The following is a 21,409-nucleotide window of genomic DNA, read 5'->3' on the forward strand; positions in this document are numbered from 1 at the left end:
TGGCTTCCATAGGGTCATGATTCCACCTCAATGTATACTTAAAACTACCGCAGCCTGATTTTGCTCCTCTGCTCAATGAGGTTTTAAATCTTGCACACCTAGTTGCAGTTCTTGCCACAATGGTTAGAAAGTCAATGAAAGCTCACAGTTCAGTAACTAAATGACAAGGTAAGAAACTTTGGAATCATAAAATGGTTATAAGTGCTTGACCTGAAACTATGCAGATCTCCCAGTGACTGTACAACTGAAGCAAAAAGTTGATTTATTATCTGGCAGGCTGGGACTTTGGACTGAGCTTGTGAAAAAGACAGGTTGCTAATCCATGTAAATGGTTATAGACTTTGCAAGCTGTATGTAGTGGGGTTCTTTTCCCCCCAAGCCATGCCTCTTAAAATTGTTTTGTACTTATTTAATACCCACAGAGTTCTAGGGTATAAGGTTGTCCCAATTTTGCTGAAAGCATGCTGGGGAGAAGAGATGAAACATAGAAAAGAAATCAAAACTTAGGAGCAACACCAAGACCGGCAGAGAGGAAATGCAGAGTTGCACTGTGACATACATATGCAACCCTTTGTCAGAGGCTTTAGTACATTATAAAAGAAAAAGCACAATTTTTAAGATGATTCATTGAATTAGAGTTTGCTTTGAGGGGAAAGGTGCTTGGGGACAAACTTGTAAGAGAAAAAAATTGAGAAGAAAGGCTGTTAAGGCAGGAGATGTAGGGGGATGAGGTATGGCAGAAAAGATGATGACAGCTTAGTTTTGGCCCAGAACAATAAAGGGTGAAGATCTTACTGAAGATATGCTGTGATGACAGAGTGCTTAAAGGGAATAAAAGCTAAGCGTGCTCTGAAGTGCAAAGTTATTATGTAATATCACAGCAGAATCAGGGCCCCAGGTGCTGTACATATACCGAGGTTCATTTTCTGATCTGAAGAGCTTTCAGACTTGATGAGACAGAAACGGGTGTGTGGGAGGGGAGAGAAGGACAATACAAACAGAGTGATTGCAGAAGGTGGTTGTTAAACTCCATGGTAGTTCCCTGGTTCTGTAATTTCTCTCTTTTATACAAAAACTTCATTCTAAATTATTCTTCTGTCAGTGGCAGATCTGATTTAAAAGGTTGCTTTACTTCCCAGCACTCATGTCTTTGTTCACCCTCCCCTTTCCAGAATTATTACAAGCTCAGTTATGCCAATTCAGCGGCAGCCTGCAGCCATACCTTAAAAGAAATGATCTGTGGTGTTTCTTGTTCTTGGAGTTCACTTATTTTTTTATAATTTAGCTACTAAAAACCACACAGAGACAAAAACAATAAAGAAGCCCTTTGAATTGTGTTTGACAGGTTGGTAACAGGCTAGCAGGGTATGAGTGAAGGGCCGATGAGGAAATAATAGAAAAGGCTGAAGTACCAGGAGCAAAGAGGTAGGATAACTGAAGACTGGGAGCATTGAGATGGGAGTGTGGAAAGGTGAGGAAAGCAGGTGTTGGTCTCTGACCAGCGGGTAAGTGAGAATGGTGTGTTTGTGTAGCAAGGAGGAATGAGAGCAGCAGCAACTCTTATTTTGGTAATGACAGCTGGTTGGATGCAATCACAGGTGAAGCGAGGGTGAAAGCTGGGGAAGAAATATCTCTTTATCAGGCCTGCCTTAGGGCTCAAGTTTTCTGAGATGCCGTTCCTAGACCTGGTGTCCTTTAGTGCACTGGCTCTGCTTGGTATGCAAAGGGCCAGGGGCAAAACAGCAGTGCTCAGCCCCTTTCAAGACTAAGTCGTCTTTAACTCTTTACTATTGTTTATCACACTGGGGAGGGAGGCTTGTCCCTTAACCCTCAAGCACAGCACATTTTGGTTAGCAAAGGTGTGATGCTGTTAATCAATTCTGCTGCCTCTCTCCAAATTCTCCTGTGCAAAGGCTGTAATCTCTGATGCCATTTTCCACAAGATTTAATGATAATTGTGAGTAACCCTGAAAAACGAGGCATTGAATTCATCAGCGTTGTAGGTCTTGCAGTACATGGTGATGTGTCGATACACTGCTCTGCATCACATACACATAAGAGAGGGACCTGTGGAGCAAGGAAGCAGCAGCAGAAAGTCTGAGTGAGTACAGAGAAGCATTGCGTGAGTGCTGGAGGGAGCTGATTTCCTCTCTGTTTCAGTGTAACCCCTCCAGGGGACATGGTGCTTATTTCTGGGTGATTGCTTACTGGAAAAAAATTGTCAAAGATGGAAGGAGAGTGGCAAAATCTGTTGCTATGCTAGAGGTATTGATTTATGAGAGAAGATTAAAATACGTGTGGCTCAGATAAATGTTGACTGAGACTGGAGCAGAACAGAGAAGTGTAATATTGTTCAAATACTTATGGTGTATTTGCACCAAAAAAGAAGACTAATTTCTTAGTACCATACCAGATCTTTAGCCACAACTAATAGGGTGAAGCTGGGAGGAAGAAAATCCACTTTATTTATCTCTTGCTGACTATCAGAAACTTGTTCTTATTCGTGACACATACCTTTTTCTCCTACCAAACTCTGAAGCAAAAATTCATGGAACATTTGTGGCACTTCCCCTACTACTCTGTTCGCTTTAATGGTATGTTATATATTTCCCATTGGGCTTTGGCTTATCTATTTTGACTGTGTGCTCTTTTGGAGAGAGGACTGCTCTTACACGTGGTAGTAGAGTTGGTCCCCTTGATCCTGATCAAGGCCCTTTAGGTTATACCGTGGCCCATAAATAAGTAATAATGGTAATGATAGCATGAGATATATTTAGCTGTGCAATGGCTTCCCAAGGAGAGCAGAGAGAGGCTGATTGTTAGCAGCAAATGTGAGGAAGCACACTGTAGGGAACAGTTCTGTCAGCAGGGAGAGGGCTGGATGATCTAATAAGTCTTTTCCTTCTCTAGGTTATGATTCTGTGAATTCTGCCTCGGAGAGCTCTCTAAAAGTCTCTGATACTGTAAGCTCTCTATTACTGGGTGTGGGTTTTGCAGCACTCCGGGAGGCTCTTGCTGAGGACATTGTATAAATATATTCTGTTTTACGTTGTGTGATATATTTTAAATAAAAGGCTCAGATCTTTTTTTAATTGCTTTGAAATATTCTGCAGTCTGATCTTTTTCTTTAAGAATTAAGAAACTTTGAGATGCTCTTGGAAAATACAGAGCTGTTACAGGTGAGAAATACGTCCCCACCTGGAGTTGGTTTAAATACAGTGAAGCACTGTTGAATTTGCCTCCTCCTGTATCCCACAGTGAAGTATCTACTCTGAGTCCCAGCCTGCCTGAAAGTAAAATGAGAATCTCAGGCTGTCACAATCCCTTTGTTTCTGATTCTTGACTTAAATCTTGTTTGTTCTTGTGATGTTTCAGCCTCAAGAATTGCCCTTCTTTGTGTTCTTTTTTCTGTTTTGGTGTCTTGACACTCAGTACATGGGAATATCCCCCCAGGGTGTGTTTTGGTCGCTGAAGATGGAGTTCACACTGAAGATGGAGTTCAGGGTCCCCTATCCTGACTTGTGGCCTTTCAGGAAATGACTGCAAAGTCAGCTTTTCTTTCTCAGCTTTCATTTCCTTCTCAATCAGCCTCTCATGTTCATTGACATATTCATCTCAAGTTTGCTGGACCAAATAGCATGCTGGTTAAAACCTGGATTATATTCATGGAGCAGGGAGGGGAAAAGAAAGAATAGGAGGTACCAGCTCAGACCTATGGATCCTGATCCAGTGGACATTATGTGTTTGGATTTTCAAAAGTACTTTGCCAAGGTTCTACACCAAAAGTTGTGAAAGAAATCAAGTTTCTGCATGATTGGAGGACAAGTCCTTCCATGGTGATTAAATGATAGCAGGCAAAGTGACTTAATGTTCATTTTTCATGATGAAGAAAAGTCAGCATTGGGGTCCCACAGGAACCCACTGAGCTGGTTCTTCACCAGGGAGCTGGAGTAAGAAGTAAACAGGAAAATCTCCTGAGTGACCTAAAAAATTTGTGGGTTCTTTCACATGGTCCAATGAACATGTCAATAGCAAGAAAATAAATTAAAAAAAAAAAGCAGTGAATGAAACTGTAATTTACCTAGCGAAGAGTCATCAACACCATGCCTACATGATACTGAACTCAGACCAGGAGGTTAGGATTTGTGGAGGTCAAAGCTTCCTAGAACTTCACAGATCTTGAGGATACACAAGTATTGGTGTACCTGCATTTTGATTCTGGTTGGTTCTTTGCTTCTCAAGAAAGATGTAGTGGAGGCTAGGAAATGTGCACTGGGCAATTAATTTGATCAGCAGGATGAAGCAGCTGCCATTTAAGGAGAGATCAAGAAGCTATGATTTTGGGTAGGAAAAGACTGAATAATAAATGATCGGGGTTTGCAGAATTGTGAAGGTGATGGGTAAGTTGAATGTGAAATGTTTTTTGCCAGGTTCCACCATGTAAGAGAGACTAACTGCAGTCAATCCTTAAAAAAGCACTTACAACACTAGTAAGACATGAGGTTAAAACAGGAAACAAAAGTTTGTCTTTTGATAACAATGAACTTCTTGAACAGGCTGTGACACGACATTGTGGAAGCTGCAGGCTGAAAAGGGAATTAGTCAAATTTATGGACAATGGGTTGGTATATGGATGTTGGAAGGACAAGCCATAGAGATACATCTAGCATCCCTCATGCAGTAATTATGGATGCAAGAATAAAGATGGCAAAGAGTGGTTAGGACTCTTTAATTTGAGTGGAGTTCTTCCCTTTGCCTGTGGAGCTTGGGTTAACTTGGGCATGGGTGATCGATCGATCATCACAGGTGTTTCTTCCAGATAACCTGAGGTTGTATCTCTAGTGTGGTGTCTTCAGGTTTCAGGTAGTTTTGGCTACTGAGGCCACTTCTTATCTGCATCTGTTATTTCTCTGCTTTTATTTGCCCTGTTTGTTCCAGTCAAACAGGGGATTCGATATTTGCTCTATCATAACAATAAACTGTTTAATTTTCTGTAAAATGGGTCTATTCCCTACCCCTTGAATGTGTTTTTAGCTGTATTTAGCATTTGTAAAGTGCTCAGGGGCAGGCTGTGTTTTATGAATACAAAATAGTGTTAGGCTTTGTACTTAGGCACAATACTGTACCGTAATTCAGAGGCAATTCATGTAACATTAGTAAATCACTTTGAACTTTATGTTGAAAATATAAGCAGTAGTATAAAAATAAACCTTTTTATTTCCTCTGGTATATACAGTTAAATAAAGTAAGCCTATACAGCTACTAATCTCCAAAGCCGTATTGCCAGTATGCTTTGTTGAAATGCCATCACCTTTCAAAGAGACATTCCATGTGTTTTGTACACATTTATGGTTGAAGAATAAATTTTCAGAGACTGTAAATGAAAAGATATCTCTTAATATAGTGATCAAGTAATATCTGACACTGCTTGTTTAAAGAAATATACATATATCTTACTGCCAGAGTATTTATGACTCTAATAAGTTTAGTTATTTTGCCTCATGGGGAAATTCCTGCTCCTCCAAATATCAAACTTGTTGAGGTTGTGCTGGTTTTTTCAGGAAGGAACAAATAATATTATTAGTTAAATGGGACTGCACAATATGAAAATACATTAGTGTAGTTTAAAAATTGGACATTGTGTAAGAATTATATTTTACTAGCAATGGGAAATAGAAAAACATTAAAAATTCAATGGTATATCCCAAATGTCTAAATAAATACACAAACATCATTGTTCAGCCAATTGAGGCAAGGATGCTCAGTGGTTCCCTTCAAGAGCACTGTTCTTTCTAATATCCTGCACAGTTATGAGTTCTGTGCATCATTCTTGCATAATTTGACCATTTTTAGGTACTGTACACTGTGGGACTCTCTGAGCTCTGATTGCCCTATAGGTTTTATTATAAAGAATACCAAGTGGTTTCAGGTGATTTCTCAGCAACCATCCTGGGAAATAAGTGTTCTTATGGTTCCCAGAGCATCAGCCACATTCGTGTGTTTGTCGCAGAAATGTGAGAGTCTTCCTTCCCTTTTGATTTGGAAACACAAGACAAAGCAAGATGCACATGTAGATGTTCAGAGAGCTGTACTCTGCTGCACAGGCAGTGAAACACAAATACTGTGAAATGAAGGATTTGGCTTTGTGCCATCTTGTATTTATTTTTGTACTGTTTTTCTTTTTAAAATATGAATGTTTAATGATCTGTTCTGAATCATAATGGTTGATGATGTTTCCTGTTACCTTAGTGATAGACTACAAAACTCCTTTACATTAAGAATTTGCAAACTCCACTAGATACTTATTTAATTAAGAGCTGGCGCTGAAAGTTTCTAATAAAATTTCCACAAGGGCTTTAGGGGCTGAGGAGACAAATTTCCAGCAGCCTGTGTTAGTAGTGCAAAGGAGATTAAGGGAATCCTGTCTCAGCACTATGCAATGCCTGACCAGGATAGATTTAGCCACCCAGGTCACAGTTCTGCACTGACCCAGCTATACCAGCTTGATCCCAGTGGTTCAAACCTCTCAGATAGTTTGTTCATCTCTGTGCTGCTTTCTGAGCTGTATTTGGAGTTTTATGTTCTACAATAAAAGCAAAGGTGAAATGTCTTCCTTGGAGGAGAGCTTCAAATCTTAGCTTGGTCTGTTCTCTCTGCTCTCCTCTCTGTCCTCTTGCATGTGGCCCTGCTTTCCTCCTGCTTCATACACTAATTCTTTGTGTTCCATCTCCTGATGGCATTTTTGGAGACTTTATGATCATTACTTCCAGCAGACTTTGTCTGTCTAAGTAGTTAGAGTTCTAATCCAAACTCGTAGACCTTACAAATTTTCCTCTCCTGTGATGAAACATGCAGACTTTCAGGCTCATGAAAGTTAGATGAAAAAGTGTACATGGGGGAAGTGTCAAAACCAGACTTAGAAAAAAGATTATTTTCCAGTCTGTTGCGGAGATGCTCTTTCCAGCACACTAGCAAATGTACCAAAAAGGTGAGGACAGACTGAATTATCGCCATCCTTAAAAAGACAGTTGCCCATGTTGTTTTCCTTCTGTTCAGAGGGCAAAACCCTTCAAAGCAAATGAGTGTAAGCATCTAGCACTGATGGGACATTTCTTTGCTTGGTTGAACATCTAGACATGAGGAATTTCTGTATGTGGCTTAATGTACAGTGCTGGTGCTTCCACAGAACTTTTGGGAATTTTTTCTCCTTGGGAAGCACGAACAGTACAAGGGGACCCTTGGCTGTTCTTTTGCATTAAAAGAGCATTCACTATTAATAAGCCAAGTTTGCCAGACCAGTTTTCCTGTCTGAAGTGTTCTGACTTCTGAGTGCCTGATTCTGCAGCTTTGACTTCATTGAAGCCATTAAGTGTTGTATTAATAATAATAATAACGAAGCCTGTTTTTACATATGCATTTATTCGAGTCATGCAAAGAATACATATCCTGCTTTTAGAGAAAGTTTCATTATAGGATTTGAGCATTCTGACTGTGTCTTTTAAATATTAGGATACAAAAAAAAAGGTGAGAAAATTGTCTTTGGAAGTTTCAAACCATTCTAGGTCTACTCTGTTGCCTCCAGCCAGATGCTGTCTGATGTTGCCTAGACAAACCAGGGCAAACCATTATCCTGGGATTAAACACTAAATACCTGCAAGGAGCATTCTCTTTATCAGATAGCGCTCTGTTAGCAGAGTTCATTCACTTTATTGCATATATAACTGTGGTGTCAAATAGACTGATTTACAACACCTGGTCTTTTAAATAATCTTTGCTATTTGCTGCGCTTGTAATCTGCCAAATCATTTAGCCTTCCTGATAGCAGAAATGCTGTAAAACTTAGATAAACCTGCAGAAGAAATGAACTCGAAGGTACTGCTGAAATCTAGGGCCTGCACGTTTGCTATAAACGTGCTGGCTGGTTTGGTTTCCCCCTGCCTAATCTGTGATTGAATGTGGCTGCTGGAGAAATTGAAATTTTATGATAGCACTACCGTCAGAGGAGATAAGCATTTGTATGCTAGACTAGATTAATCTAAAAGGAAGTTTTAGGTGTGGCTAATGAAACCAGCCTATGTGTTAACTGGGTTTCTTTAGGGGTTCAAAGCATATGTCTGTATCTATACAGAGTCTAGTCCAAAACTTTGTGTAAAAAGTCTCGTATATCTGTGTGCTAGTTCTCACTATCAGTGCAGCTTATTCCATTTTACGTTGGAGATATCTTTAAGAAGCTCCGGTTTTTAAAGGATATTTCTGAATGCTAATGCAAACTTACAGACCCCTCTAAAATGGTCTTGTTTGACTACCCAAAACTCCATGTCCTTCTGAACTTTTTGGCTGGGGTAACAGAAAGACATCATGTTTGCTTAGGGTTAGCTACTTACAAGGTCCATTTGAAACAAAAGCTGGTTGTTTTTTTTTTTTCGTTTGAGTTACTAATTTTTTGCTATTAAGGGTGATTTAAACAGAGAAATAATAGAAAGACACATAGCTTTAAATGTGAAAAAGAAATTTGCAAATTGGGTTTTTGATTGAGTGACATGCAAGTTAGTACATTTGAGGGAAAATAAAACAATCTGTAATCAAACAGAGGAGAGAGCCCTGTGAGGCAGTAATGTCAAGCCAGTTTGTGTTAGAAATGATGGTGGCCATCATTTCAAAGAAACAATAAAAATGGAAGGAAATAAAAGCATTTATAGAATAACTTCAGTGGTCACCATTAACACTGGTATAAAGACATGAGTACCACTGTTAACTCCTTTGAGCCAAGGAAGTAGTTCTGTGTCTCAGACATAACAGTGAGTTACCTGGTCATGGACAAGCATCTGTCATGTCAGGAATTAGAACAGGCTACCCAGGGAGGTGGTGGAGTCACCATCCCTGGTGGCATTCAGGAAACTGCTGCACGTGGCACAGAGTGCTGTGGTCTGGTTGACAGGGCAGTGATCGGTCACAGATTGGACTCGATGATCTTAGAGGTCTTTTCCAGCCTAAATGATTCTGTGATTCTGTGACAGTTTTCTGAGGATGGATGGGACATAGCACCCGCTGCTGGAGATAATAAAGCCTGTTTTGCATGGCATGGCTAGTTTAGGGAAGGAAAACCTTTTGCCTGCTGCTGCTGCATGAGACTGCTGGACAGCAGAAGTGGGGGTCTGTCTGCCTTTGGGATATACTTTGCCCACTGCTAATCTTTCACATCAATAAACTGTTGTGAATGCTCTTAAGAATTTTTCATCCCATCTGAGTTGACAGACCTACCCCAGCTGTATTATTTGCTTAGTCTTTCTACTTTCCTACTGTCATGAAAGGAGAAACAGGGGATTTTCTCAAAGCAGGGAACCGCTTGAGGTGTTTTCTCATGCTATGAATTAACTCTTTTGCTTCCAAGAGAAGGACCCTATGGATCCAACCCACAGCACCAGCTTTCAGTTGGGTGCTGTGAATAATGTTCTGTGCGTGATAGTCTTTGAATGTGTGAGTTACTTCAGGATTGGGAACATCAGGCAGATTAGTGCTAACAACAGGATGGAACAAAGGGGACTTTGAGGTAAAACTCTGGAGTGCTATCTCTTGGATATCACTCTTAGTTATCACTTAGATAGCACCAGAGAACAGCCTCCCTGGGGAAGCAGTGGAAATGGTATTGTTTAAGACATTTAAAATTGGACAGGAGGAAATATATTGTAATGATCAATCCTGTGCTGGTATTTAGATCAGGTCTTGTCTCGTGTGAATATTAATAGGAAGTCTCTGTCTGAAGTAACTGCCATTATTCAGTGTGCGTTAGCAGATAACACTGGCTTGCAACCTTCCTCCACATCTGTACTCCCACTTAAAGGACAGCCTGAGTAATGCTTACACCTTTGCCTTTTCTCTGGATGTCTTTGTATTACCTTGCTTAGATCCTATTCCTTCAGTGCTTCCACCAGACAGACTCCATATAGTACATAGAGATTTACAGGAAGCACATGCAGTTTGTGGCAATAGTAATAAAGTCTCCTGCTGTTTTCAAATCCCTGGGAAACTAAATCAAGTGTAGAGGTCTATTCAAAAAAAAGGTGCAGCATGTTGCTTTACCATTACTGGTGTGGGTCTGCCTTTTACCCACTCTGTGTGTTAGGCTGTCATGTCTCTGAGGTCTGTGTTCAGTCTCCAGAGTGCGACTAAGACATTGCACACCTCAAATGGAAAAGCTGATGAAACAGCTTAAAATAACCTGAGCACCCATGGTTTGCTCGCCTCTTTTCCACTACCTCTGTGCTGTCATTACTGACAGGAGCCTATACAGCAAAATTCGTTCTGTGCTGGTGGCCCCCATCAGACAAATGCAGGTCTAGTCTGATTTATGGAGGCAGGAAGACTGGGTTCAATTCCTGCATGGTGCTGTGATCTTAATGGAGCTCTGTTTTCTTTGTGTGTCTCTGTAGGTACGAAGCCTGTCTTCTGGACCTGGTTGAAGCGATGAGTCCGATATCTGCCCCGGGACACCTCTGCAGAGAACCTGACGACAGGAACAAAATGCACACGCCTCGTCGTGCGAGCCACAGGCTGTCATCGTCGTGGTACCAGAGCCCTGGCAGCTCCAGGAGCAGAGCAGAGGAGATGGAGGAGAGCCGGCTCCTCGAGGAGATTTTCTTCATTTGACACAACTCATTGGTCTACAGCCAATTTTTAAATTATTTGAGTGACAACTGCTTGTTTTCCCTCTTCTAAAACATAGCTAATTATCATCCAGTTTCATTTTGGATTTAGTAATCATGATGCAAGTATATTGTTGGGATAGGCCAATCCAGAAGCGTTAGCTTTTTTCTCTAAACCTTTCATGTGCCAAGTAATCAATTTAAAATAGAATTTTTTTTAATCTACAACATTTTCTAATAGATTGAAGTCACAGTTTTGCCAGCCTCATATCGGAAGTATATTTCATTATCGATTTTTTGGCTCTAAAGCAGTTTGCAAGAACTGCCCAACATTCAAGAACCAGCATGTTCGAAGTAGATTATTTTCTAATTAAACAAGTCTGTTTAAAACCTGGCATATTATAAAGGTACAAGCACTTTATTACTTTTTCACTGATTTTTATGATCTACTTTTTTCTTCAACATTCTGATATTTAACACACTGAGTTTTTAGGGGATATATCGTAAACTCAACTCTACAGTGTCTGATAATGTTAATAGATGATGTTACAGGTTGATGTACTAGGCACCCGTTTGAATTATATTCCTCTTTAAATCAGTGCTATTTGACAGAGTTTATGTGCTTGGTAACCTAACCCTGAAATAGCAGAACAGAGTCAGACGTTGTAGAGGTCCAAAACCTATTTGATGTACTTTTCAAGATGAAATACATAGTAGTTGTAGTATAAGAGCAGTCTTAAGACATTTTCACTTACTTGCACTATTTTGATCCTGTATCCAGGCTCCATTGTAAATAAGACAAATCAGTAATTATTTCCACTAGCGGCTCGCAAAGCACATTTTCCTGCCGGCTTTAATTATTCATGCTGTATCTATTTCAGTTTATTTAAATGCACTTCCATCTACTGCATGTACTTGGTTATTTAAAGAAATGTGCCGAATTGGTAAAAATGACTGCAGATTACAGGATTAATGGTCATTTTCTCCACAATGCAGTGTTCATATTTTATTGTAACAGTAGCCACCGGCATGTGTTCCTAGAAATATGAGGCTAAAATACTCATTTTGCACAGTAAAATTGCAGCGAGGGAAAGGTAGAATTGAGCCAGTGCGGGCAAGTTCTAGGCCATTTGCTCCCAAACTCCACTTTGTGGGCCAGTACCGCTTTTCAGATGGTCTCTTTAGGCAACCCTGCTTATCTTAATGGCAGGGAGTTGCTGTGCTGATCCTTGTGGTATGGCTGCTGCCTGCCTCCCTCACGCTGACTCCTGTGCAATGTTTGGTGCTCTGCAAGGAGCTCACAAGGCTCAGGAGCACAATGAGAGCATTGGTGCACCTGCCCCTGGCAGCACTGTGCTCTCATGGCAACAAAACAAAAGGAGGATGAAGGGGAAGAAGAACCTCAGGTTACTCTGGGCTGCTTCGCTCAGGCCCAGTTCTTAATCACAAATTAGGTGATACCATTTTTGTGCATCCCAGCTGAATCTTAAAAGCTGCTTGGAGGAGTTTAAAGGAGGGAAGCAGCATTGCTGGACCAGAAAATTACTACTGCAGAAAGCCCCTGTGTGGTCTGGCCTGCTTTTAGTTACATATTACAGTTCTTTGGAATATGTCCATCTGCTGTTGAGTGTCCTGCTCGTTCTACTCCCTGAGCCTGGGAAGGCACGGGTTTGTGCTAAGAGCCCCAAAGATGTATTCAGTGCCCTGACCCGAGTATAGCGAGTGGGGAAATAAGTTTTCTCATTCTGCTGGCTGAGTAGTCTGCTGCTTGAAAAGGGCAGGAAAAAGGAGGAGAAAAAAGAGAAAAATGTACGAAGACCAGCAGGAAAACTGGGGATAACCATGAAGAAATGACTGTCACATTAAAATCTTAGAGTTTGGGGTTTCTTTATGGAGTTTTTTAGCTTTGTTAGTGTTTTTTTTCGTTAAGGTTTGGCATTTATAAAGAAACAGTTCTCTGATTTCAGTCCAATTGCTTCTCTTCTCTTTTCCAGTTTGACTGAAACTTTAATTGCCTTTTCTAATAAGTGCTAACTGACCTTTCGAAACAGCAAAAAATACATGTCTATTTCTTGAAAGGTGCCTTTGTGTACCCAGTCGAGAACACTATGTGGGAGCATTCTTTTCTTTGGTTCTTTTGTGGGTGCCAATATTTAACTACTTTAGGATTCCTTATGATCCATTTTGACCATAAGAATTTGTAGTTCTGAAGGTGATTTTTGACTTGAATCTGTATTTTGGTTGTAGCTCTTTTTGAAAGGACATTGTCAGGTTTGTGGGCTCTATGCTTAAGGTGCTGTCCATCAGTCATGGGAGGCATATCTTCATGAAGCAAAGGTTTGTAGAATAAAGATGGTTAAAATGTCTCATGGCTGAAGACCTGTATGCTTTAATTCTCTGTGAGATGTGAACAAAGAAACAAAACCTATTAATTTCATAGACCCTGTGGAAAATCATTTTTTATAATGCTGGCTCTTGCTCTAGTTATCAGCAGTACATTAGGAATAGTGTTTAGCAGTCAGTGCAAGCAAAGATATTTTGCCATGAGGCACTACAAAGTTGAAGTTATTAAAACATTTATAGCCTTAGAAAAAAAAAATCAATGATTGTCAAATAGGAAAGGACAAAATCAGTAGTTGGGACTGGGAGGGGAATTGTTTTCCATCTGCTAAAACAGTAGAGGAAATGCAAAAATTAAGCTAGCAAAAGCAATCACTTGACAGTGTCCTTTTAAGTTTAAGCTCCTATATTGGGAGCTGCCAAGTTAGTCCAGCCATGGACTGTTTGTCCAGAGTGTCCCCAGTGAATATTCTCCAGCTACACATCTGGATGTGTTTTACGTGAGGCTTTGTGGAGTGACGTGACTTTTCTAAGGCTCCCACCCAGGCCTTCAATTTTTGTCCTTCCTGAGATGTTTGTACACACACTTGGTGTCTGTTTGTGTAGTTACTGCTTTTGTGCACCTTGCACACCATGGACCTGTAGTAGTCACTTGTTTTTCATGTCTAGCCTCTCCAGTCTTGCTGTTGAATCCCATCCTGAGTACATATTTATATATGTATGTGAGGTCTTAATCTAATAAATTATCTGGGAGTTTCATTTATCCTTCCAGACTTTTATTTGGCTTATCTTCTTGTTTTTGTCCAGCTCAGACATCAATACTGCTGTTGACAATTTGTTCCACTTCCCACATCATCACATCATGTATGTTTTGAGTCTCCAGTTTGCTAAGATCCATGCGGAGCTCATTTTAAGCCTCCTTTTCCTCTCCAGGACACCAGTCTTGCTATGAGAAGAAGCAAGACCTCTTTTGCAGCAAGAAGTAGAGGAGAGGTCTCAAAATACAAAAGGGAAGAGAATGGGAGAGCCAGCACCATGCATTGGGACAAAAAGGTGGAATTAAAAGAGTAAGGAAGAAAGGATGAGGGGTAGGCAAGCAAGGATAAAGATGCAAGGCAGAGAACTGTACCAAAGGATGACTAAAGGTGTAGGTGAAGTGGAGGTGAGCCGGAGGGTAGGGCCGTGTTGTTAAGCTATAGTAAGCAGATGAAGGAGAATTGTGTGTTTATGTCTTGGAGTGAGAAATGTCTTCAAGCACAGGTTCCCTTAGAGGTTTATGACTCCACACCCCTTTTCCAGATCATGTTCCTGCACTGGGGAGCTACTGTCCAAGGGATACTTGGCAAATTAGGGAAAGAAGGAAAAATGACCTAACTTATTTGCTCCCCTTTAGAGTAGCTGGACAAGGAGGCCAGAGCACAAGGAGGGCAATAGTGCAGAACCAGTGTATAACCCAGGGCATGGACTGAATTTAATTGCCAGCAAGGTATGGTGACTTAGATGACAGAAGAATGTAAGACTGAATGTAGCAAGAATCTGAATAAGGGAGAAATAAACAAAACAAAATTTGCAGTGATCCAATGATCTGTGGAGGTTTGGTGTTAAGGAAGAAGAGGAAAGGGCTTAGCTGCACTTCAGAGAAATTGAGCCTGAGATATCGCTTGAAAGTGCCCGTGAGCCTGGGGTTAAACTCTAAAAGTTGCAGCAGAGATTTTCTGAAATATGACCTCCAGGCTGTGTTTGAATTTGCACTATCTGTGGGGGAGAGAGCACAGCCTGGTTAGTTAGAAACCTCCTTTTTCACTGTTACTAAATTTATGAAATTGTGTGCTAATTAGTGTATGATTTATAAATTTACATAACTGCATGCTACATAAGACAACACAGAATATTGAATGAGGTGATTTAAACCAGCAGAAGCAGTGAAGTCTGCTCTGACTGGGTGGCTTTCCTCTGGAAAGTGCCTCTTGTGATCCATATATGCTCCACTCCCTGCATCACTTGAAGGCTTGTCTGCTCACAATGACAATAAATGCTTTACAGTATTGTGACTCCACGTAGATGAGAGAACTACCTTAAGCATCTTTGGCATGGCTGTGTAGCAGAGATTTCTTGGTGATCCTTGGTGTTTGGAAGCAGAATTCAGCTAAAAAAGAGCAAGAAGCTGACCTGGTCGCTTTTGGTGCTTGATGACCCCACAGTTCACAGGGGGTGGCACAGCACAGGGGGTGCAGCACAAGGGTGGGGATGTGGGGGAATTGGCTTTGTTTCCCAGCTCTGGGGGAGCCACTTTGCCTCCCTCTGCAGCAGGTTCTCTTGGCGAAGTGTGTTTTACCACCAGATCTCAGAGAGGCTCTTACTTATATCAGGGCCCATAGCAGAACACGTTGGATGTATCCACCAACAATTTGTCTGTGAAATGAAAGCTGTAAGAGCAGAAGCATGTAGGCCAGTCATTGCCATGGAACAGAAGCTGAAGCTCTCCAGACTTCATGTATTTTGAGGCTTGAAGGGGTCATTTCAGGCACTGGGAAGCTAAGCTGGAGAAACTCAGATGTCACTGACTGGTGAGGCCTTAACATATGTGAGGTGAGAGATGCGCAGATGGTCCCAGCAGACAAACTAATCCATGAGCTGCAGTGACAGCCATAACTTCTTAGTTTCCTTAATTTGGGAGTCATCCTGAGTACGTGAAAAATAACTTTTCACTCATGGCATGTCTTGGAGAGTAAGTTCATTCTTTGTGGTCTCCTCTCTGCAGACAAGAGGAGAGTGAAAAGCTGGAAAAAGTTATCTTTCCTGGTTGCTTACTGGCAACTACCTTAAAACCTTGAAGCATGGATTAGATTAAAGCAGTTATCCAAACACAGAGTGTTGAATATCGTCAGCATTAAGGACAGTGTGGGAGCTCCTCTCCTCTGCTAGACCTGATAAGAAAGGAAAGGACAAGATGAATTCACAGACACAAAAGCTGGTTCTTTCTCAAGTTAGGGTTGACTGCGAGGAAATTGCATTGAAATTTTAAAAGCGCCCCGTTAAAATCTTCCAGCATTCAATTATTCCTCCTGCTGCGAAACTGCCTTATTTTGAGGCTGGGGTTATCTACCTTGAACTTACAGCTGCTGGACTTTGTTGTGCTTTTGGAAGCAGGATAGCAAAGTTCCCATGTTGTCAGACAGTGAGTAACCCAAAGGGAGTGATAAACTCCTGGTCCAGCCTTCTCTTTGCTGAGATGGCATCCTTTATGCCTTGTGTCCTAATGTCTGCTTTCCAGCTCCTGGGTGATTTGGGGTGCCTGTTTCTGAACTTTCTCTATCATTTATGCATCTTGAAGGGTTTACACTAGAGCAGAATGCCCAGTTCCAGCTGCTATTGATGTGAAATGGTGACAGTGTGGCCTCATTCTGCACAGCATTTCCATTTTGGCACTTTCAGGAGCCTTTTTTGGAGGTGTTGGGCTGGGTACCTGGTCTGGTTGCACTTCAGATCATGGCCCTATTTCTTGAAGCAGAAATTCTGTAAGTGAAACCAGGAGACCCTGCTAAGTTTAGAAGAGTTGAAGACGAAGGAATCATGTGAAGTAGAAATACCAGGCAGAAAGAAAAAGATTGTAGGATTCAATTTGGGATGGAGCATGAACGTGTGGGTGCAGCACCTGTGTACTCAGACACCTTGAAAACAGTCTGACAGACACATGGTTGATGGGATGGGAGAGACCCAGACAACACAAACTCTCAGAAGGGGACAAGTGAACAAAGCACGAAGCAGTAAAAACAGACAAGAAGACTTTGAGCTGCAGGTGCGGAGGCGATGACATCTCTGAATTGCAGAGTAAATGGCTCCTTGTCAGTGGAGCTGGTGCCCCTCTATTTGAACTAGTGCCTTTAGCACAGGGATCTCATTACCAGAGAGTTTACTGGCAGATTGGAGAGATTTCAGTGAGGAGTAATAAAAATGATCAGGGACTGGTAGAATTGACATAATGAGGAAACAAGATGAGAAAAGTCAGATATTTATAGCATGGGTGAGAGAGACAATTAAAAGGTGGGGTGGGAGATGGACTGGGTGACCTGAAAGCCTTGTCTGTTTCTAATAACTCCTTGTTGCCTGCTATAGGGAGGATTTGAATTTACCAAGGCTGTCAATCTGACTCTTAACAGCCCTAACTTCCGATGTTGAAGAGCTCAGGTGGGTGTACTCTGGCTGTATTGGCAATGTCAGAATGTCACTGGTACTGTCCTCTGTTTAAAAAAGTAGTCATCAGCCATGTTGTGGGAAAAAATTGACATGATGACAGTAAAGGGAAAAAAATTAGACCTTCATAAAATAAAAAGCCATAGAAGACCTTGCTGAGAGCAGGGCTGATTGGGAAGGGCTCCCTGGTTGTTCAGCTGATGATGCTGAGCTTTTCCTGCTGCCCACAGGGTGGCCTGTGCAGTAGGAAGGTCCCTGGGGAGGGAGCAAATGTGAGCATTTTTCTCTATGAGCTGGCACCCATCTGTGCACGCAGCTGAGCAAAACCTCTGCTCTCCAAGACACACAGATGTGCACAGGCTGTTGTCCCCAACAGCTGCTGAGCTCCACTGACAGCTCTTGGAGCAAGTTCTCTGCCAGACAGAAGCCTGCTGGTCCCACTGACGGCTGCAGCCACGTGTGGGGTTTTGCTTCCCTTCCTGCTGCCCCAGTGCAGTGGGATCCAGCCCTGAGGGACAGGCAGCCTCACCCATGGGTATTCCTGCACCTGGGCCAGGGTCAGTGTTCAAGCAGTTTTTTAGAGCCTCAGGTTTGCTCTGGACTTGAGAGACTGCAGCAGAGCTGGAGGCAGCCAAGCTGGAGACATCCCAGTTCCTGGCTTGCAGTCAAATTAAAACACAGCTACAGAAAGCAACGGGGCTGTGTTTGTTTGAGGCACTTTGGGGAAATATCAGAGCGGTGCTTGTTGAGTCTGCTGGTGGAGTAGCCGCTCTGTTTTAATGATACCTGTGTGCAAAGGCCACAGCTCCTGTCATCCGTTTCACATTAGTCTGACTTTCACAGAACAGACATAGCCTAGGGTGGTGGAAGGGAGAGAAAGGTGACCAAAAAAAAAAGAAAAAGCGATCCATTCCATCCATTTTTTCACTGCTCTTTCCATCCTTCTGAGCTGCAATACCAGTCTCTGGCTGAGCAATAGTAATCTTATCCAGTGTACTGTTGATTTAAGCCTCTTGGATTTATATAACTTTGGAAATGGTAAACTATATTAATTTGCTGTGTTTTCAAGGGAAAGTTATTTATTGAGAGACATTTTTAACTCAAGTGCCAGGAGCCTTAAATCATTATAATAAATTCATGCTATTCAGGGTTTCTTACATTGTAATAAATTTGTTTTAAACATGAATGAGGAGATCCATGATTTCTTTAATATACTGTTCTGTATTTCCTTTCAAAATGACACAGCTCACTATATCAAGTGGGAGAATAATAGTGAGAGATTTACAGCACTTAAGAATAACACAGCCTAGAAATGTGACATGTGAACCAACATGGGGCAGGGGGCTGGAAGGTGCAGGGAGACCACCAGTGCTCCTGGTGGCACTGCTGAGAGTTAAACAGCAACAACGGGTCAAGATCAGCGAGTGAAACCAACAGCCGGGTGGGAAGCTTTCTGTGCAGGGTGGGAACCACAACACGGTCTTGTCTTTGCTTCCATTTGAATGTGCTGCGTGCCTTCAAAGCACCTGAACAGTGACAAGGACCATCTGCAGTGACCTGGGAGGGTGACCCAAATTGGAGCAGGACTTGAGCCAGAGGTTTGCTTCCCAGCCTGGGGTCTTCCTCCTCTTCCTCACCTTGGAAACCCGCTACAGCCTTTTCCCAGGGAGCTTGTCTGCCCTGGCTGTGATGGTGGTGGGGAGCAGACCCCTCAGCGGTGGCCAGTGGCCCTGAAGTGCCACGAGGAGGCATCAGGTGAGCACTCATAAATTCTGGTCTCTGTTCTTAATCCTTGACCCCCCATTAAACCCCTGCTGACCCTCCTGCTCACTGTTACACACATGGACGACTGTGAACACTCACCATAAAACTTGCAGCTGGCTTTACATCAAGTCCTCCCAGCTTCACGGGGGCCCCTGTGGGCTGTCACAGTGTCAGGCTGGGTCGTGTCAGCCGAGGTCTGAGACAAATCCACTTTGGCAGTGCAGTTGTGGCTTTCTTGGGAAGCAGAGCTCCTCTGTCCCGTGTAACATCTGCTGAACCCCTGTGTCCCAGCCCACTTCCAGAGTGCTGCAGGAACGAGGTCTTATGTTTGTGGTGATCTTAGGATCGGGGTTGAGTAGGGCAAAGCATCATGGTGCCCAAAATGGCAAAGGCTAGTTGGTTTCCTGCTATCTAACAAGAATAGTTTACCCCACAGGAGATATAAAAGTCCTTCCAGCTCCCCAAGGCACAGCCTCGCTGTAGAGAAGAGAGCAGCTGTCCTGCCTTAATGTGAAAATCAGCCACTCCGGATGCCTGTGCATGAAGACAAGAGCATTTCCCTGGCTATAAAGGGTTAATGAGTCTTTGGTGGAGGGGGCAGTAGCAGAGGGTAGTTAAATGGTGGTAGTTTTCTGGGGAAATGGGGTGGCCCTGCTGCTGCTCCTTCTGGCTGCAGATGAGATGTAGGACGCTGAGGACTTCAGCTGCCCAGGGAGGGTGCTGGTAGTGCACTGAGGATGCCTGTGGGCTGCTGCCTTCATGAGGTTGGACAGCTCAGGAGAGGGGAGGAGGGGACAAGAGAGGGCCTCTCGTGCTCACAGAAGTGATGGCAGGACCTCATCTGTCAGTGCAGAAAAATGTCTGGCCAATAAACTTGCCAAACGTCCCTAATAAAGGGCTGGATGTGTTATCATGTAGAATGGTTTTATAGGGGACAGCCATAAAACGTGCACATTGCCCTTTAAAATGCCAGGACGAGGATTGATTCCAGCAGGGCGGAGGGAGAGGAGGAGGGGAAATGAGGCTAATTGGAAAAGTGGGATAAATCCTGGGACTCGTTTCTCTGCCTTGGGTCCCCAGGGTGTCAAGGAGCAGTAACAAAGTGGGATTCACTGCCTTATGGGCTGTGCCTGAACCTGGGCTTCTCTGCTCTGCCCTCTCCACCCTGTGCAGTGCAGTGTTTTCATTCCGGCTTTTGTTCCTGCTGCAGGACTCTTGCACCTGATATCCAGCCCAGGAATATGCTGTAGAGATGCCTGCATCAGCCTCTGTGCTGGTTCCTCCTCGTTTGTGTTTCTCCTTTTAATCCCGGGGGTCCAACAGACATTGTCTCCTCCTCTCCAGTTCCAGGAGCCGTGTCCTGCCTGCCCAGCAGTTCCATTGCCAGCTTGTCTCTCCCTCTCCTCCCTGATGACTTCAACTCCCCTGTGTAAGTCCACCACTGCTGAGAGATTAACCACAGAAGTTTGGACAGCAATTTTGTGTCCCCTGTTCCATGGACAGGGGACAGCCCATCCAGGGGATGCAGGTGTCTCTGTGTGCTTTGAGCTCTGCTTGGATAAACAGGAGAGAGGGAGCTGGAGGGAGGCCCAGGGTGTGTTTAGTAGCAATCAATAAATATATTGTACTCCAGCTCACTTTTAATGCTGCAGAAAACAGGCAGTGATTTCACTTAATAAATGTAGACAGTCTTGTGAAGCTACAAGACCATCTATCCTGCTGGACAGTTTGCACCACAGGACTGCATGTGACCCAGCTCCCAGTGTTATTGACAGCTGAGGCTCGGCAGCTGCCATGGGCAGAGGGGCTGCCTCTGGTTTTTCATTTTCTTGTTTGAACTACCCTGAACAGAGACACTGGGAAGCCCTTGGTGTCTCATGCCCCCCAGGAGATCTAGCAGAGAGAGAAATAAAAGAGTTTTCTCCTCAAAGTCAATGAAGGGCTTGTGGATTTGGCCATGGGGTGGGAGGTGGGCAGGTATTGGAGAGATGGAAAAAGAAAGAGCCAGGAAAAGCCAGATTTTTGTTGGCAAGGACTGCTTCAAAAAAGTTTCTCGGTGTGGATTTGTTGGTATGTGCCAGATCTCACTTGTCTGCCCACTCTGTGCCTGTGGTGCTGCTGAATTTCAAATATGCAGTGTCCCTGGCAATCCCCATCGGAGCTGGAGGTGGCACCTGTGGGAGTGAGGTGGTGCAGGCAGGGCACCTGGGCTCTTTGGCTCTGAAAATGCCGTTTGGCCACCCAGGGTAACTGACAGAGGTTTTGAGTTCTCCCAACTGAATGGTGGTCAGGTCCAGGTCTTTCAGTCCTGTTTCACAGTTGTGAAGTTCAAAACAATGTCCAGGCTTCTGAGGTCTGGATTTGCTTCTTTACTCCCTTTTGGCCCAGGTCCATCTCTACTGCACTCACCACAGTGAAATTTTCATTGAACACAGTTTTAGTTCTGGATTTGTAATTAAATTTAAGAG

General features: G+C 43.0%; 1 protein-coding gene across 4 annotated transcripts in view; it reads left to right on the plus strand.

Annotated features, from left to right (window-relative positions):
- KIAA1328 (KIAA1328 ortholog) overlaps positions 1–13,746 on the plus strand; it is a 171,326-nt gene extending 157,580 nt beyond the window's left edge. For all 4 annotated transcript variants that reach the window (XM_027656070.1, XM_027656071.1, XM_027656072.1 and 1 more), the window contains one exon: positions 10,431–13,746. In XM_027656070.1, coding sequence (XP_027511871.1) covers positions 10,431–10,647 — 217 coding nt within the window. In that variant the 3' untranslated portion in view covers positions 10,648–13,746. The remainder of the gene's footprint in view (positions 1–10,430) is intronic.
- Positions 13,747–21,409: the final 7,663 nt, after the last annotated feature.

This window comes from Corapipo altera, unplaced genomic scaffold (assembly GCF_003945725.1).
Source record: "Corapipo altera isolate COAL_440 unplaced genomic scaffold, ASM394572v1 61553, whole genome shotgun sequence".
In the NCBI taxonomy this organism is placed as follows: domain Eukaryota; kingdom Metazoa; phylum Chordata; class Aves; order Passeriformes; family Pipridae; genus Corapipo; species Corapipo altera.